The sequence below is a fragment of the Triturus cristatus genome, chromosome 12 (assembly GCF_964204655.1).
Source record: "Triturus cristatus chromosome 12, aTriCri1.1, whole genome shotgun sequence".
Classification (NCBI taxonomy): Eukaryota; Metazoa; Chordata; class Amphibia; order Caudata; family Salamandridae; genus Triturus; species Triturus cristatus.
Window position 1 is genome coordinate 529,118,312 of NC_140595.1, and position 19,379 is coordinate 529,137,690.

At 43.5% G+C, this 19,379-nt stretch overlaps 1 protein-coding gene and 1 long non-coding RNA gene across 2 annotated transcripts; one reads left to right on the plus strand and one right to left on the minus strand.

Moving 5' to 3' along the window:
- Positions 1-325: 325 nt before the first annotated feature.
- Positions 326-3,273, minus strand: LOC146776198 (metallothionein). The gene is made up of 3 exons (XM_085637893.1): positions 3,121-3,273; positions 1,960-2,025; positions 326-580 (listed from the first exon to the last, which is right to left on the minus strand). The coding sequence occupies exons 1-3, from the start codon at positions 3,149-3,151 to the stop codon at positions 486-488; spliced, it is 192 nt and encodes a 63-aa protein (XP_085494019.1). The 5' UTR covers positions 3,152-3,273; the 3' UTR covers positions 326-485.
- A 102-nt stretch (positions 3,274-3,375) lies between these two features.
- Positions 3,376-19,136, plus strand: LOC146776199 (uncharacterized). Its single transcript, XR_014972064.1, has 3 exons — positions 3,376-3,535; positions 3,619-3,751; positions 18,802-19,136. It is a non-coding gene; the product is annotated as an uncharacterized LOC146776199 (long non-coding RNA).
- Positions 19,137-19,379: the final 243 nt, after the last annotated feature.

A 19,379-nucleotide genomic window follows, 5' to 3' on the forward strand; every position in this document is an offset into this window, starting at 1 on the left:
GGCAAACCACATGATGCCAATGTATGTGACGTCATCAAGGCTAAACACCATGCGATTTCTCACCTGGTGAAGTCACATGGTCAAAGGCCATATGACATCACTACCGCTACCCCTGGCATTTTGGTGAATTGACACCTATGCATGTGTGCCCACAGTAATTTCCAGCAGGCCTGGTATGTAGGTGGAGGGCAAAGGGAGTGGAAGGCTGGGTAAGAGCAACACAAACAGGTAACCTATATGGTCAGCAGTAACAAGTTGTGCTAGCCAGTGTGCACCAGGTGAAAGAGGAAAATAAACCCTTTGCGAGAAAATACAAACATTCGAATCAGTATTTTAGGTTACTTTATTAGCAGAACATTTATATACAAAGTTATAATATCGAAATTTAAGATTACTCATTTGCACAATAAAGAAAAATAAATCAAATAATGCAATTCATTGTGTGTTAAGCAACTCCGTGGGCACTGGATAAGCCAATCTGCAAATTAGGTGCAACAGCTGCATTTCTCAGTCGACCCTCCTTTGCACACACAACCCTGGCCACATTTATCGCATCCGGCAGGGCAACAGGAACAGCAGCCTAGGAGACAAGAAGGAGTGAAGTTTAATATATATTTAAAAAGCCCCCATTCCTTAAAACTGACATAGCCACTAAGACACAGGGCTGGCATAGGTAAAGTGGGGAACTGGGAGAACAAGCTGAGTAGGTGCTAAAGTGACACTACAACTGAAAGGCAGTGGTAAGATTTTGTAAATTACCTAGCAAGAGTCAGAACCGAATTTAAAGAAAGCTAAAACCGTTGTCAGCCATAGCAGTGGAGCTTTGGAGGGGAGGCCTTATCAATGGGCCACCAAGTGGCAACATGTTAAGGTGACTATATATTTTACCCGAACTATTGCATTTTGATATGGATATCAAAGTCGAAAAGGGCGAACTATAGCATTGTAGATGCATATCGTAAAAATGGGAGCTAAACTGCCCTTTAACATGGGAGTATGTCAGAGTAGTGCAGAAAAGGGTGCACAGGTGGGAAGTAGTGCCACTAGGCCAGGGGAGGCATTATTAAATCTGGTATATAAGATGGCCATGGCAAGGGACTTATCAGCCCCCTTCTGTGCTTTAAATGAGTCCCACGGTGACATAAGAGAAACCCTTGTGCACAAGAGGTTTTGTTTGTCCAAAATCGGGTGACAAGGGGCAGAAAAGGAGATTTTAGAAGCAAGTGGAGAGCCGTGAAACAACCCCCTTTGGTTAGAGATGACCACACATGACAGTGAAATAAAATACTCCGGTTTTGCTTTTATTCTGAGGCTGTGCCAACAATCATCTGCTTACTACCCTTTGAATCGACAGGTGCAGCTTCTAGGGCCTTAAGCAGTGACTAAATGTGGACATGTAAGGAGGGAATCCTGTCTGCATGTCAGAACAACGGCAACATAGTCTCACAGGAGGTAAGTCTCACTTGCATGTGTCAGTTGATTATTTTTTTTCCCAACAGCAATGTGTCAATCACCTATAGCTTCACAACACTGGTAATGGACGAAACTACTAGTACTGTGCTGGAACACAAACTTTTAATCTGTGACCAATCGGAGTCCTTCTGCTTTAACAGAACTGATCGGGACACTGATTAAACTAGAGAACTAAGTATCGATTGAGATGAATACACGGGTGCGAGAGGAATAATAATTAAAAAAAAATTATAAACAGTGTAAGGTTTAAAAAAACAAGTCTGATTCGCAGATTATAGTCCCACAATTAAATGCGGTCCATTGGTATCACTTGAATTAATTAACTTTGTGAGATTTAACATCAGGAACGTGACATGAACAGAGAATGTCGCTTGGTGTAAACTTCGCGGAAAACAGCGCAAAAAGGCGGAATGAGAAACCACGCTTCAAAACCATTTAAAAATTGCATATGCATATATACATACACACACACACGACTGAACTCACTTTTTTTGAAGGATGTACATTTGCAGTTCTCACACTTGCACGACCCAGCACATGAACAAGAGCCACCTGCGAATAAAAACAGGATATCGGGTCATAAACTGGTCGGTAGGAGTTACTAACATTGTTACTAGAATTACTACCCAAGGAGTAAACGGTACATCTCTGTTTAAAGATGGGAAAGGCCGTTGCTTGGAGTATGCCTCTAGAATAAACCGAATGTTTTGCGGCATAAAAATATAGGTTGAAATACAACAAAAAATATTTTTCTTTACCCACAGACTGCTGTTTTGTGCCCCTTCTCACAACAAACTATGGGAAAATAAAAACACGGTGCGTTAGCAGGTGTCGCCACTTAAGATAAAGTCCTTAATGATAAATAAGAAACCAGAATGAGAACACACTGCATGTTTACTTGTCAGAATTTACCAAACAGAATTGTGAAGGACATTTTTGTTGTGCTGGTGGGTTCCAGAAAACAAAAACACAAAAAAGCGCAACAGAACTGATAGTGCGCAAGCCAACGAACGAGTGCTTTGCTTTCAAGGGAACAGGCAGAAAAATGAGGAAACGCGAGTATAAACGCATCTTGCCCCTCTAAAAGCCTACGGTTTCCAAGCCTACTAAAGCGCAGTGCTTAGAAACGGTTTTAACTTAGTCATTCGACCAGTAACTACGGCCACTGGGTCCGACTTTTCCCCATACACATGTCCAAGTTTAAACGGTCCCGCGACACGCCTGAAAACGTTTTTTGGGACATCTTTTCCAGAATAAATTTTGTAACTAGTTACAATCAAAAGCTGCGAACCGGTGCCACGAGAAGCCATGCTGCCATCGAATATAATAATGATTCAAGTTAAAACAATCATTAAATGGGGGCATTTCTAAATACGTACCATTTAAAACAAAAGAGTAATCAGACCAAAAATGCAATTTTTAAAATGGCTTTACGTTATTCCAGCTTTAAAATAGCTCCGGTTGCAATGCAAGTCAATAATCCCTTTTCGTCAGAGTTTTTCTCTTTACTAATGTTAGTATGAATATAAACCTACTTTCTAGCCTCAAATTACCACCTTAAAGAACGGACGGCACCATCTTTAGGAGGTGGTGGGGCACCCCAGACACACATGACCACCCAACCCACTGCAAAAGGTAGGTACTCACCGGAGGCACAGCCGCAGTCTTTAGGGTCCATGTTTTGCAGCAGGCGCCAGTCACGGATTATCAACCCAGTTCTCGCAGGACACAGTGAGTAAAACAGCGATGCGGATGCGATCTAATTAGTATACTGCGCTCCTCCTATTTATACCCTGATGGGATGAGGCCGTGTGTAAAGTCAGGTGGAGCGCTTCGCACGCGCTCCACCTCTTGCACGCCCACAGCTGCGGACGTCACGGCCCCTCGCTGCTTGACCTTGCACGCGCTCTTGCTCATTTGCTGCACGCGGTAAACAAACCGCTCCTGTCGCGAGGGCGGGGAGGGATACAATTTCTATGGCTGCAAGACCACCGAAAGAGGTGGGCATTTAGAAGGAACACGAACAGGTTTCCTCGCTATGGGCTCTGTGCTCCACAATAATGTAATATTCTCCTTATGACTTATCAAATCTCAATATTGTTTTTGCAAAATATTTTATTTTCCTAACATTTAGTTTCCTTGCAGCATGTATTGCTTGTGCCAGTGTTATTCCTTAGATACGATTGCTATTGTGCAAAAAAGAAACAGAGGAAGGACTACATCTCTGACACAATGTTAGTGAAGCTCAAAAATGTCCTTCCAATGCAGCACATCAAAGGTAAACGACGACTTCACTACATAGTTTTATGCCTTTTGAGTAGTGTAGATTTTAAATAAAAAATGCAGAATAAAACAGAAAACAAGTACGTGTTGTTAACATCACGTGCACTGATTATCGTGTATCACACATTCAGCACCTAATTACAAATGGAAATTAATTTAGTACGTTCAAGGCTCCTAACACGCAGCCCAAACGATCAATCATAAAGAAAAGACCATTATGCCATTAAGAAAACAACTGTTATGTTCACTACTTTAATGTTCCAGTCATCATTACACATTCTCACTGACCGTCCTTCTCCCATCCCTTCAGTTTTTTTGCTCACGCGCCTTCTGATTTGCACTCAGGCACAGGGTGTCCCTCCGCGCATGCGCCTTCAGAATGTTGCTGCGCAACGTACTCATTGCTGCACACGACAACCCGTACCGGGACTCTGCACTCGGCGCTAGGGATCGTGTTATTTATTTTTATTTGAGATCTGGAAAAATACTGTGCTGCGTCACCGTGACAGTCCCAGATGAGAGCGACACCCGAAGGTCCAAAGAAACAGGCTTCTTTCTCCACAGATGACATTCGTTTCCAGCAGTCAGAGTTTCACAATATGTTATTTGGGGTATACACTTCATTTTTACTGGGCATATTTGAAGCTCATAGCTTCCAAGTGTGCAGTATAAGACATTTCCAGGATGTTAATGTGCTTATGTGTACGATTTTAGTGCTTTATGTGTGATGCTTTAAATGATACTTCCCAGTCGAGCATAGCAGTAATGTCTGAAATGACCCCTTTTTGTGCAACATCACTGTCCAAGGTTGTACTGGGACAGTAAATACGTCCAGGCACCAAAATAAAAGTTACCCTAGTTAGTGAATTAGATGCTCAAAAATGGCCATGTTTGCAAATAGGGGCAGTTTTGAACTTGTAAAGGTACCCTATGTAAGTATTTTGCAAGGCATGGAAGACTGCAAAGATTTCAGCTTGCTGAAGGCAATCTTTGTGTTAATATCAGAAATACCAACAGAAACTAGCATTGGCAAAGCCAGTGTGTCTCGCCTAGGCAAGACCTATATAAGCTTTGTGAATGTGTTTTTGCCATGTATAGTACGCTTGGCTGAAAGTGCTGTGCAGTTGTCCAGCCTACCATGCCATATCACTTTATTTTTTTTTACTTTCAGCATGCCGCAACGCAGCTGCACTGCTGTGCAATATGAGTAACAAAAACATTGACAGTCAATTGATCTCGCATAAGCAAAACCTGTTTGTTGCCTGTGCTTGTTAGTTCAATATCTTAAGTGTAACAATACGTTTTTTTCCCAGAGCCCCTAACCTAATGAAATATTTTGTCTCCCAGATGCCTTTAATAGTTTCACTGATCTCATGAGTTATGGAACATGCAATTCTGGTAAAGGTTATTTCTATATACGTTTTTCATATAGTGCTTAATAATGCAGTAATAAAGTATGCTTCTTTCAGAAGTGCAAATGAAAGTTAAAATGTGAAAATGGTATTGTGTGATGCAAATACACATAACTATAATCCAGATTTGTCCAAAAGCACACTGAAGACATTTCTTGAATATGTGAACCTAAAATCAAATGAAGTGCATGATCCAAGGCCTGCTTCTGAAATCAGCCCCCATGCAATACGGCAAGAGAATGATCAGGAAATTCCTAAATTGTTGCAGATCCGATGGGTGAGCCAGAACAGATGAAAAATTACAGGCCACTGTCCCGTGACGGTGTATTTACATAACAGTTGTGTTCTCCCCGCAGTTGCACCATTAACAGCATTGATCTGCATTTGTAAGGGGCTTCACTCGCTCTCCCAGTTCCATTGGCACCAGAGCTGAATGAGGCTGGAAGGGGAAAAGGCTTACAGCTTCTGCTTTCCAGCAGGGCTTGGACTGATCTGTCAGAATTTCTGCCAGTTGGTCAGACAGTGACCCCACTTGTAAACAAAGCAAGCCAGGTTTGAGAGTGCTTTTCCATGTGCACAGATGGCCCATAATGTTGATGAGACTGTTTTTGAGATCTATCTGTAACCAAGTAGATAATCGTTTTAATACTGAACCAGCAGAGTCGGCTGTTCATCCTCCCAAGACACCTAGTACTGATAGCTCGAGTAACTTTAAGCCCGTTTATTGACAATGTTGCGAAACAGCAACAACTTGATCCATATGTAACCTAATACAAAATGTATTATTTTAATACATGTAATGTTGAGATCTGTGTCTGGCCTTTGTGTTGCAAGTTTTTATCATTTCCTTCTTTGCAAGCTTGATGAAAGGAGTGCCAGAGGCAGTCACACTTATTCTTGCCGGCCGTGTCAAGCGGAAGAATAAAAGCAACTCTTGATATCCTCGAGAGGGTGGGAAGCTGCAGAGCTGGCAGAACCTGCGCATGTAAAGAGTGATATTCCCATTTCATGAATGATAGAGGTGGGTTCACAGACCTTCTGATGAAAACATGTGAAGAGCTATACACTTTTCCATCTTGTAAGAACTCGTGTTTCGACCCCTCCAATATTTCTGTGAGGAATGGATTGCTTTGTTCTATTAATTGAACTGTGCAGAAAGTTTTAAAGTACTGACAGTTCACAGGAAAATACCATAAGCTTTGCGAAACCTATATGCCTTTAATTAAACAAAATCTAAAACTGAGGACAAAAGGCGCATCGTTCCCTTTTTCCCTATCACTTTCTTTCAAGCAGACATACATTGGAGAAATGTGTCGAGTAGTTGGGAGGGAGGAAGAAGAGGAGGAAAGGATGTGACACTACAGCTAGGGCTGCCACTTTGGAACTGGGCTCCACATCCTCTGATCATAAACAGATAACCTAATCACCCTGTGCCTAATGAATGTGATCTCGGGTAATGTAACTGGTGCTTACATGAAGTACTCCAATGCCTGAGAGAGAGCAAAATGGGCAGGGGAGAGGGGCACAGAAGCGCAGGGGCGAGGCAGTAAGTAGAGCGCAGAGGACTTAAGCACTCCGTTTGCTGTGCCAATAACTTCCAGGTTGCTATACCCTGCCATACTTTGCCGGTCTCATCTCCTGCCGCCTGTGTCCCCTGCCGCCGCTGCCGTCCTTGCATCTCGGCGCGGCCGCAGTGAGGGGAGGACTACATTTCCCAGCATCATTTGCGGCAGGAAGCCGCACACACCTCTTCCGCGCCCGGAGGCGCATTTAAACAGAGGAAAGACCCCGCGTCGCGGGATCGCGCGCGGGTGGCGCTGGGCTAAGCCCGGGCAAAGGGCGGGCCCTCTGTGGCCAGAAGAGGCTGGGCTGGGCCATCCCCCCTCGATTTCGACCCAGGTACTTTTGTATAACTGTGTTCTTATCACTAAGCCACAACTGTTCAGCCCAGGACTCTGGGCATTGCATAATATCCGTGTACAGTGGACTTCGGACTCCTTTTGTAAGGGACTGAAAACAAACTAAATTGTTATTAAAAGTAGGGTTGTCTATCATTATCCAATTATCTCGCTGTGAGCCTATTGGGATCAGCATAGATTATTGCACTATGGCTACCAAACCTAAAACGCGCTCCACTAAGGGGAAACCACGCACACCACTCATTCCCACAAAACTGGGGCTTGACCCCAATACCCCATTAGGACACACAGCGCCACCAACTGCTATAGATTTAATGCTAAGGAAGGTCATTGGGGCTGTTAATGGGGAGATTGAGCGCACACAGAGGCGCTTATCGATGACACCCACAAATATTCCCCATACACCTATACAAACTACATCTATACAAACCACTGATTTAAACCTTTGTGAAACTTTACACAATGGCAGTCTTGACGTCTCACCTGAAGCTGTCCCCTGTGGCCAATTGTTAACAGATGCTGGGTCATCCCCCGATCGGGTTGAAAATAGAACACTTAGAACCAGAAATAGAAGTAAAAGACGGGGCACCAAGAATACACATACCAGAAAATTAAAACCAACTAGTGGGGGTGGTAAGATACATACAATAGATGATGAGGCCGTGGAAATAGAAGTTCCATGTCCCTTAATTCCTCCGGGGTGGTTGAACCCTGTAATTGCCGACCTCCAAAAACATCTGGAGGCTTTCATTGCTACCCAAATAAAATGACTAGTTAGCAAGTTAGACAAAATTGCTAATGAATTGCAAAAACAGGCCATGATGAAGGAGACCACAAATTCCAATCCCACTGGTAATGCGACACCAGTAGTGACTACCTCAACACGGCAAATTCCAGCTAACAATAACTGTGTAAGTAATGAGCAATGCACTATAGTACAAGTCCATGCTCTGCCCAAAGCCTCAGCTCACCCTGAGGAAAGAAGTATCCAAAAAGGTGGGAATTGTGACACCCATAAACCCCAGTTGCAGCCCAATCCACCTCAGACTCAAACAGGGAACCTTGCTACTCATAGCCAGAAAGTTAATTTCCAGGCAGGATGGGAGCGTACGGATAGAACCCACTCCCCCCTTCCATGGGTAAATTTACCTCCTGAAGCAAGTCCCTATGTTGTTATGTTTGCTGGGGTACCCGAACTAAGGATGGGTCAGAAAGAGTCATACATGGAGCTTAAAAATAAGATTATTAACTGGTTGAACATACATAGGCCACTACAAGGGCAGGAACCGGGAGAAATCCTACATGTTAGGAGAGCAACTTGGGTTGGCAGCAGAAGGAAAGATATTGAAGGGAACTGCATTATTGCAAATTTTAGGAATCCGAACCTAGTGGAGTACATACTGAGCAATCATATTAGGAATGTGACCAGTACTATAAGATCCATGTCATTAGGGTACTTCTATCCCAGAAATGGTGTCACCTATCCCTTAACTCATACACAGGCAAGAAGAGACAGAGGAGTAGAGGGGTACCAGGCAAGGAAATATGAATACAGTGGCATGCCAATATTATATCAGGGTGGCCCACAGTGGACAAATAGATTCAGCCCCCTACAGTCCCTGGATGAGAACGATTGACTACCCCTACTAGAGACACACCAGGAGGGGATGGAAAGAAGGATGCCCACCGATATCAGTGAACTAGTATCCTGGGGAAGTCACCAGCTGAAGGGGCTGGTAGCAACCCCGTCAAAGCAAGACGGGGAGAAACAGGAGCTCACACCAGCGAGGAGGGATGTAGTTAGATCAAACGCCCAGGGTTCAAATGTTGTGAGGGTGTCAGGGGGAAGGGTGAACATAATCTCCTGGAATATAGCAGGCCAAGCCGGAAAATTTGAAAATGTAGATTGGAGAAACCAGCTACATGGTTTTCATATTTTAGCCCTACAGGAGACCTGGGCGGTTAAGTTTGATCTCTATCACTTAGAGGGCTACAAGTGTTTCTTTGTCCCAGCTCAGGAGAGTAGTGCAGGAAGGGCAAGGGGAGGGCTAGCATTGTATGTGGATATTAATCTCAAGGGAAGATGGACATTACCATCTTGGACATCACATACCCTTCAAGCAGCAACATTCCAAGGGCAAGGGTTGAGGGTACAGTTATTTAATATTTACAATTCAGGCCCTTCAAATGGTAGGAATGCTGTCCTACAGGAATTAGATGCTAGACTTACCCAAGAAGCTGATCAAAGGAAGGGGGGGGGGGGAACCAATTGTGTTACTAATGGGAGATTTAAATTGTCACCTCTGCCCAAACCTGCTACCGGTAACTGTAGACTGGGCTGCTTGCCCGGTCACGAAGGGGCCACACTTTGAGCATAGCACTGAGGGAACAACATTAACTAAATTAATTGGTACCCATACGCTAGCACACACTATTGATTTGATAGTCCCGGGTCCAGAGGACACCCTTGTGCCAACTTTTAAAGGAAGAGGATGCTCCTCTATTATAGATTTCATGCTAATAACCCCCTTTGCAAAACATCGGATTATAGAGGCCAGGATTAAATGGAGTACTTTTAGCGACCACAATCCCTTGGTTTTAGAATTGCTTTACAGTGGCCACTTGGAAATGAACAAACAAGTGGATATCAGTCTAAGGTCGACAGACCAGGGGAGGCGTTTAAGGTGGGCGAAAATTAACGCTCAGGAATTTTACACAACACTGCTTATAAAAGGCAAAAAAATTGTCGAAGACTGCCTAGACCCTAAGATAGGGGGTGTCAATCTAGTTACGTCCTTTGGGGAATTGACAACACTGGCCGATAAACTATTAGAAGCAAAAGGCCCCAGAAAGATAGGCACACAGCCAAGATGGTTTGATACTAACTGTTCTCGAGCATTAAGAAACCTAAAATCAAGCCTCAAAGCTAACCCTAGGGATAAGGCTGAAGTGGCCAAGTGTAGACAAATTTATAAAGTTAAGATTAAAGAAACGAAGGCTACCCTACAAGCCGAAGTCTGGGCTGATTTAAGAGAGGCAGGAGAAAATAGGAACTTCACAGAATTCTGGAGGATTATTAACAGGCCCCGTTTTCAGGATAGTAGTGCTCCGGTCCTTAGTACAAATATCCTTCCCCAACAATGGGTGACTCATTTTGAGGGTCTTTACAACCATACTAAAGACACAAAACAAGAAGGGGGCTGGGATGGCACACGGTCTCTGGAAATAGATCTCGCACTAACAGAGGTCATTAAGGCAATTCAAGGGTTGACACCGAATAAAGCTCCAGGGCCCGATGGTACACCCCCAGATCTATACCGAAGTAACATCGACCTGTGGGCGCCAATTTTGACAAGGCTGTTAAATGCAGCTATTAAATCAGGACTCCCGCGATCTTGGTCTACTGCACTAATCGTCCCTATCTTTAAGAAAGGGAATAGGGATAACCCCCAATGCTACAGACCGATATCGCTGATTGACGTCTCAGCCAAAATACTTGGGCGGGTGGTTTTGAACCGTCTTATGATCTGGACAGAAGAGCATCACACAATAGCCGACACACAGTATGGGTTTAGAGCGGGAAAATCGACTAGTGATCAATGTTTAAATCTATACTTACTGGTTGCAAAGTACACCAAAGCAAGTAATGGCTCCATTTATATGGGATTTATGGATCTGACTGCAGCCTTTGATAATGTGAATAGGAACACATTGTGGGCAATGATGAATAGTATGGGAATAGACCCAGGCCTTATAAATATTGGAATACCACTGCCAGGGTCCGTTTCAGTGTGGAGGGGGGGCGAACTGACCCATTTCCATGCACAAGCGGAGTAAGGCAAGGGTGTATTCTCGCTCCCTTTTTGTTCTCATTGTACATCAATGATCTAGAGACAAGCCTTATTGGCCAGACTGTAGACTGTCCCAAAGTAGGGAAGCGTCAAATTCCGGTACTTCTGTACGCGGATGACACGGTCCTGCTTGCACGAACTCCACGAAGTCTACAATCGTTCATTGATGGATTTGTAAAGTTCATGGACAACCCAGACCTGTCAGTGAATCTGAGCAAATCATTTGCGATGGTTGCAGGCAAAAGGCCCATTAAGAAATGTGTGTTTAAAATAGGGACCCACATAATGGGCACTGTAAGTACTTTTCCCTATTTAGGCCTTTTATTTGATGGTGAGATTCAGTTTAACTCGCTGATTGAGGAACGTTGTACTAAACTGGTCTCCTCAAATGGTGCAATATTAAATTTTGCTCGCAGGTTGGGACGTTGGTCCCCAGAACAAGTAATGAGCCTATATAGCTCAATAAGTACCGCAAAGGCATTGTATGGAGCCGCGGTATGGGGCTTTAGGGATGCTAAACACTTACAGCAAGAGGAAGATAAATTCCTCCGTAGAATCATAAAGATCCCACAGTCTACACCAGCGGAAATTGAACACCTAGAACTTGGGATCCCGTATATTACAGACCAGTGGAAGATTAGGCCGGTTATGGCATGGCTCAGAATTTGGGCCAATCCAGAGGCGGAACTGAGCAGGGAAATTGTCACAGACTGTTTGCAAAGGGATAAGGGGATGCATATCCCCTGGCTGAAATATGTTAAAACAACACTAGAGACTATAGACCAGCATACTCTCTTTAGCAATCCATGTACAATTTCTATGACTCGGAAACCACAAATTAAAAAACTCCTGCTGGAAAAATGGAAACTGTCAATAGCAGCCCCTGCATTATTAAAGCGCTCAGTAGCGGCCTATTGCCTGGTCAAAAATGGGGAGGGCATGGAACCCTATTTATTTCTGATGTATAATCAGCAGGACAGGTTTTTAATGTGTCGTTTTAGGCTCAATTTGTTACCTAATATTTTATCTTATCCGTCTGGTTTTACTGTAACTATTGAGCAGAAGGGTGCCTGCGGCTGCGACAATAGGTCTCCGCAGGACACCCTTCATTTTGTATTATTGTGTCCATTTTATCGTATCCCTCGGCGCACGTTCTTGGTTGATATTTTAAGAGAGGGAAAATTTCGTCATGCTAAATCCGCATTACTGTTTCTTCAAAGGGCAAATGACACGCGCACTTTATGCTCAGTAATAAGCTTTTTGAGAGTAGCAGTAAGGTTAAGGAACACAAGAGATTAAGCAATTATGTACATACTATTTTACCTCTTTTGTATGAATTGTATCAGCTTTGTTTGGTGTTTGCATTTTATCCTAATGAAGTTCAGAAATGTAAATTACATGATTTTTTATAAAATGTATTTTTATGATGATTTTTAACCATCGAAATAAAGATTTACTGAACTGAACTGACTTAAGCACACTGTGCTTAAGAGCAACATGGTGGCGTGCAGGGATGGGTAGAGAAGCATACAAGCAAACATCTGGATAAAACACATACTCCCATGGAGTGCCTGAAAAGCAAGTACTGGTGGAAGAACAGAAGGAGGCAATTAGAGAGGTAGAAAACAGGCTATGCTCCATGGGAAACACAAAGACATGTTAGAGGAGCTAAAATAAACAGAGCCAACCAACAGAAAGCAAGCAACTGGAAGTGACAAAAGGCAGAGCTGATGGTAAGCAATAGGCAGAATGCATTCTTAGGTCAGCTTTTAGCATGTCCCCAAGCTGTCTGTTAGACTTCAAAAATCAGGTCAACAGACAGGCCCATAAATGGCCCAAAAAGTCGCTCACACTGTCTGTCATGCAGGCCCATTGGGCACTGCCTGATTGCCTTTAAGCCAGTTCGACCTTGCAACGATCTAGAAATGGACATTAAAGCAGCTGCAACAAGCCTGAATTGATTATGCAAGAATCCTAGCCTGATTCATTAAATGCTAAACAGTTTTGATAACAATGGAAATCTCCCCCACTAAAGTGGCAAGAGGTTTGAATTCTATTAAACACAAAGATGCAATAATTATGACTTTACCTCTTGGCTGTTTTAACTCTAGCAGCAAAGTAACTTATTTTATACATATAACATGGAAGAAAAAGTTCACATGCAGCTGCACAAAGAGGTCAGCAGAGCAGAGTGCCAGTGACCACAAAAAGCATTCACCAATCAGCAAGCTTAGTACACTATAATCATCTCTGCACAGCAGCAAACTCTCTTTTCATTGTGACAAGAAAACCGTCTTTGTAACAAGTTGAAGAGTCATGATTGTCCACAGTGTTTAACCAGGCGATGCTCATCTTACCATAAGAAAACTAGAGTTGTGAAGAGCAGCAGGACTGTTAGACTTGGCATCGCTTGGCGTGCTTCCCCTGAGTTTTTGCTTTCTGACCTCCCGGTTTTGACTCTGTTTTTGCTGGCGTATTGTTTCTGCACACTTTTCTCACTGCTGATCAGTGGTAAAGTGCAAGTGCTCCTTTGGTAAATTGTGTTATGGATTGGTGTTTCCATGATTGGATATTTGATTTACCTGTTAGTCCCTAGTAAAGTGCACTGAGTGTTCCAGGGACTGTAAATCAAATGCTACAAGTGGGCCTGCAGCACTGATTGGGCCACCCACGTGAGTAGCCCGGAAAAGGTTCCTTGCACCTCAAAGGGCCTGGTCTGCCTCTGACCATGCCGTCTCCACCTCCTGCCAGGAAGTCACACCAGAGAAGGCAGAACTGGTTCTGGCTGGGCACAGACACTCTCTGCCTAAGAGATAAAAGGATTTTGGGGTATAAATATTGGGGCCCAAACCCCTGAATTTTAGAACTCTTTTGGACCAAGAAGACTGCCAAGAAGAAAAACCGGAGAAGCTGTGAGGAGGCACTACCACTTTGCTTTGCGCTTTGCTGTGTTGGCCTGCAGTGGCTGCTTCTGTCTTGGGCAATGAAAGGACTGGACTGAACTTTCTGCAACCTACTTTGTGAGTTCCTCCAAGGGCTTGAGGTAGAGCTTGCCCCCTGTTCAAGAAGTCTCAGGAACAGCAAAGACTTCAAGCTCTTCTGCCCTCAGCACTGGGGACTGTGTGTTTTGTGCTGCAACAGAAGAAAAGCAACCCAACGACGTCTATGACCCTGCTGCCGACTCCGTGTCCTGAAGGCGCCGCAGAGGGCAATGCCGCACGCGACCCTGGTCTCACCAACGCCGCCGCCACCGAGCTGCTACTCGCACCGCGACCTGTGGGCACCGCACTCCGCACCGCCTCGCTGCATGACGACGCCTTGGTATCCCCAACGACGATGCTCCACGCCGAATTCTACGCCGCTGCATGCACCGTGGTTCGAGGGCACCGCTCGTAAAGTTACACGACACACATCCCTCATCCTGCACCGCAGCCTTGGCCTACCGACGCCGGTGCCATCGACTCCAGTTTGTCAGCCGATGACAGCGCTTCAGACACGACGCCGCCGCTGCTTGCACAGTGACCTACAAGCACTGCCTTCACTTCGCACGCGACCCTGGTCTCACCGACAATGCTATCTGACGCCGCTACCAAGCCGCTGCTCGCACCGCAACCTGAGGGCACCGTGCGCCGCACCTCTGCACTTCGCACCACTGCACTTCGCACTGCTGCACTTCGCACCGCAGCACCTGACGTCTGCTGATGCCAGCGCTCCTGACTCAAACAGAGAGGAGATTTATCTGCAATGCGTGTGACTTCGAGGACCCCGACGTCTCCTGCATCGACCTCCGGAACCGGCACCTGCCGACGCCGTGCTTTCGGAAGCTCAACGAGAGGTCGCAGACGCCTTGCATTTCCAAAAGGTACTGTTTGCGGGTCTTTCCGACACCGAGCTGGCCCGCGACACCGCGGTCAGCCAGAACTGTTTGGATTTGTTTGCTCACGACGCCAGGATAGCCCCAGACGGAACTATCGACATCAAGGAACTGTTTTTCAAGCATATTTTGATAACTGAAGATTTTTAAGTACTGTATTGTGGATTTTTATCGTTTTTTTAGTCTTGTCTTAAGTATATAAAAATATTGGATATTTTTCTAAACTCGTGTGGTGTCCTTTTGTAGTGCTCACACTGTATAACAGTTGGTTATGCGCAAATACTTTACACACTGACTCTAAGATAAGCCTGACTGCTCGTGCCAAGCTACCAAGGGGGTGAGCAGGGGTTACTTTAGGAGTGTAACTCCCTTATCCTAACCAGAGTTGTGGATTCTGCCTGGCTTTGGCACATGCCCTAGCGTAACAAAAATCCCATTTCTAACAAGGACAAAATAAAACCATGGATCTTCTTTAGTCTGAACGTAAGTCCGAAGTTAAACTGGAAGAAAAAAAACACATTGTAACATATAGAAGAGGAGGGAAGGATAATCTTCGCCTCCATGTCTTTAATTGAATCCAAACTTCCTGTTACTTTAGTGGGGGAAATTTAATTCTAATACAAGACTGGAGGCACGATTATGACACGTTTAAAGCTTTGCAGTGACATCACAAGATATGTGATACATTGGTTTATAATAAAGTGTCTTGAAAGTAGGCTCTCTTGACTAATCCGCTGTTTCAAGAAGGTCCTCAAAACGTCCTACTGAAACGTATGCCTTGAAGTCCATAGCCCCTTTCAATAAATGAGCACCAAATAAAGAAAAATCTATACCAGCTTTGCTATGATCCATTTGGCAAGAGCAGACAGTGAAACAGGTTTGAAAGGATTGTTGTAAGAAATTGACAACTGGGAAGTCAGAGGAGGAAGAAAAACAACAGTTTAGGCTTAATAACAACAAAGACATGAAACAACACATAATGTTTTATAATCTTCAAAGACAGGATAAAAAACTAGAAGATGAATTAGTTTTAGTGCATTTTGTGACATAGATGCTACACCTCGAGGAGAAAAAGACTTGTTATCATCATCTATAGCTTTGACATCAAAAACTCTTCCGAATGGTAATAGACACAAAGTATAGTTAATTTGGTTTACATTTGTTTCAACAAAAGCAGCTTGTTTGGCCAGGATAACATGAGATCTAATACCACCTTTACATCCCAAGTAGCTGAATACTTTGGTTTCAGCTTCAGCAGAACCTAAAGTCAAATTGATTTTAAGGCTCTGCAAACCAAAAAATGTTTGCCTTCTGGTTCTCCTTTTACTAGGATATGACCCACAGAAATAGCAGATCGGTAAGAATTACTTTCTCCTATTAGCTTCGCCTGATACAAAAAGGGAAACTAGAAAGTTGACCACCTCTACTGGAGGTGCAGATATGGGAACAATGTTTCATTCCACACACCAGCTAACTCAGGATACCTAGTCATATTTATAACCGGATTGAGTGGAAGGAGCACAGGAATTGTTGACAATCTACAATGCCTGAGACAAACGTCTCTGGATGTGCCAGGCTGACTGCAAATGTTCCAAAATCTGGACCCTCCCCCATCTGCTACGGAATTGGAAGGACCTGGAAGATACTCTGCCTAAAGCAAGATTCCTCTGTGACGACAACAGTGCCAAAGGTCTTTTGCTAAATTTGACAAACCCTTGGACCATATTCCTCCTAATTTTTTGATATAGCAAACAGTGAACTATCGTCCATGCTGAGTAAAATACAACAATTTATTTTGGCTGGAGCAAGGCTTTTGACTGCGAAGGAACCTGCAAACTGTTCTAAGCAGTTTATGTGATATTGAGATTCTTCTACAGACCATTTTCCCCATGTTACTACTTGTTTGCATTGTGCGCCCCAACCTATTCTACTGGCTTCTGAATCTACATATCTGGGCCCCAACCAAAGATGGATTTTACATTCCAGGCTTCCATTTGGGAGAGCCAACGCTGCAACTCCTCCTTTGCCTCTACAGAAAGGGAAATTAACAACTGAGTAAGGGAATTCCTTGCGAAGATGAAAGGCTTTTAGACATTGGAGTGCCTGATAATGAAGAGAAGCAGGAAATATTGCTTGTACCGATGCCAATAGCAAACCTTCTATCCTTGCTAATCTTCACAAGAAACATTTGGCTAGTTTTAGAATTGTGCGAATCTCCTCTATCAGTTTGATCTTATGTAGAACAAAAAGTGCTGACTTCTTGGAGTCTATAGTGAACTCTAGAAATAAAATCATTTGAGATGGAACCAAGATTGATTTATTTTGATTAAGTACAAACCCAAGCTTTGGAGAAGTGAGATCACTCACTGAGCTTGAGTGAACAACAGGAGTTTGAATTTGGCAAGGAGTAAAATGTAATTAGTCTCAGTCCGTGTAATCTTGGACGGGCCACCACTGGTTCCAAGATCTTGGTGAAACACCAAGGGGCCGAGGATAGGCTAAAATGAAGAGATTTGAACTGGACTTTGCTTCTGTTCCACAGAAACTGAAGATAATGTGTGTACAATGGATGAATCGGAACTGATAGATAAGCATCTTTGAGATCTATCTTTACCAACCAGTCCACTATTTGGAGCAAATCCCTTAAACAGTGTATCCCTTCCATCTTAAAGTGTCTGTATAACAAAAAGCTGTTGAAATGTTTAAGATTTATAACTTGACAATAACCTTTGTCCACCTCTCAGACTAGGAAGAGATTGCTTTGGACTGGAGAGGAACTTATTGAACTGCATGTTTTGACTCTTGAGTTTTACACTGCTTGAGAAATCAAATACTTTTCCTTTACAGTGAAAACTATCATACAGGGAGGAATTGACTGTAGTGGGGAAGAAAAAAAGCTCTATTTTGCACCCTTGGTATTGTCTGTAGGACCCATTGATCTGATATGATGAGCCTCCAATTGTGAAGAATTATGGCGAGTCTACCACCCAGCGTTCTCAGGGAAATAATATTTAAATTGATGCGACATACCTGGATTGGCACAAGCTCTTCCTCTACCTCGTTGAAACCTTCCTTTGCAGTGGTTGCCATGCTGGGGAAAGAATAAAGCATATCCTGCCCAGTCATTGAAGCCGGAGCTATGGCCTCCTCTGGGGCATAGAATGAAGGGCGAAATGAGCTCTTCCAAGGTAAGCCGAGGAGTAAGCTTTCCCTTGATTGCCTTTTTGAAAAACAAGAGGTGAAAAAAACACTTATAGGTATTGTTGTGCCTTATACAATGATGTGAATGTTTTTACGTAAACAGAAACAAAATGATCCCCAAACAGGATAATTTATGTTTCTGGGCCCAACTCTTTTTCTGCCATTTCTGATAGTTTAGGATCAATCCTCATGAGGATGGTATTTTGCCTTTCAGCCTAGATGTCTTCGTTAGCGTTGCCTAAAAGACATAGGTACATTTACAGGTGCTCCTGTAAGTGCTGCATCCTCATAGATTTCCATAATTTTAGTCAATTGACCTAGGAAATCTAATAATTTGTCCTGATAGCTGTAGCTTTATTCATTCCCTTTTTTGGGATCTTTTCCTTTCGTGGAAAGAAATATACTAACACTGAATCTACATCTGGAGTGGCTAACAATTTGTTAGATAACAAGGTTCTGGGGCACTCTACTCAGAGTTTATTACGGTCAGCCTTGTCCATTGGTTTTCTCCCCCAATGAGCGAAGAAAGAAGAAATGGCTGGGCTAGGGACCCATTCACCTAATCTTGGGTGAGCTATGACTGCTGGATCAAAATAAGGTGTACCCAAGGAATCAATGAATGCTTCAGCAGAAGTGGGGTTAGGAGTTTGAGGGTCTAGTGGAATCTGTGAATCTCATTTGTCATTCTTGTCAGTATGTTGATGATGGGTAGTAAGAAAAAATAGTGAGTCTCTGGCAGAACTGTGATTGTGTTTGTTTGTTTGTATGTGTCTTGCTTCGCCTTTCAGATAATACAGAATCTCCACACGGTGGCTCAACACTCGACGAAGCAGGAGACATTACCACAAAACAAACAACACCTTTAGAAAAGGGTTTTATGTTACAAAATGCAAAGACTCTCCTTTTAGAATAAGGCTTGGGGTTTTATTTTACACAGTGCTCTCTAACAGAAAGGCTTTCCCAGATGCGAAATGCAGAACATTCAAATACACAGAGATATATATATATATGCAAGCAATAATAACACACTTGGTAAATGCAACAGTTAAATGCATGATTAATACTGATGAATAAACAAGCAGAAAATAATATGAGATGAGACTCAAGCAAATATAATATGCTGGACGGCCTGCAAGAGATCAGAAAGATATATACACACTAGATACATCAAATGATTACTTTGAATGTGCACCTCACTCAGTCACACATCACAAAGAAAACACCTCAAATGATCAAAGCCACTGGCCACACATCACAATGGCAATAATCAAAGCTCAAACACCTCAAATGACCACAGCCACTGAAACCACGCATCACAATGGCACTATTCAGAAACAAATCACCTCACCCGATCGTTCACTCGACA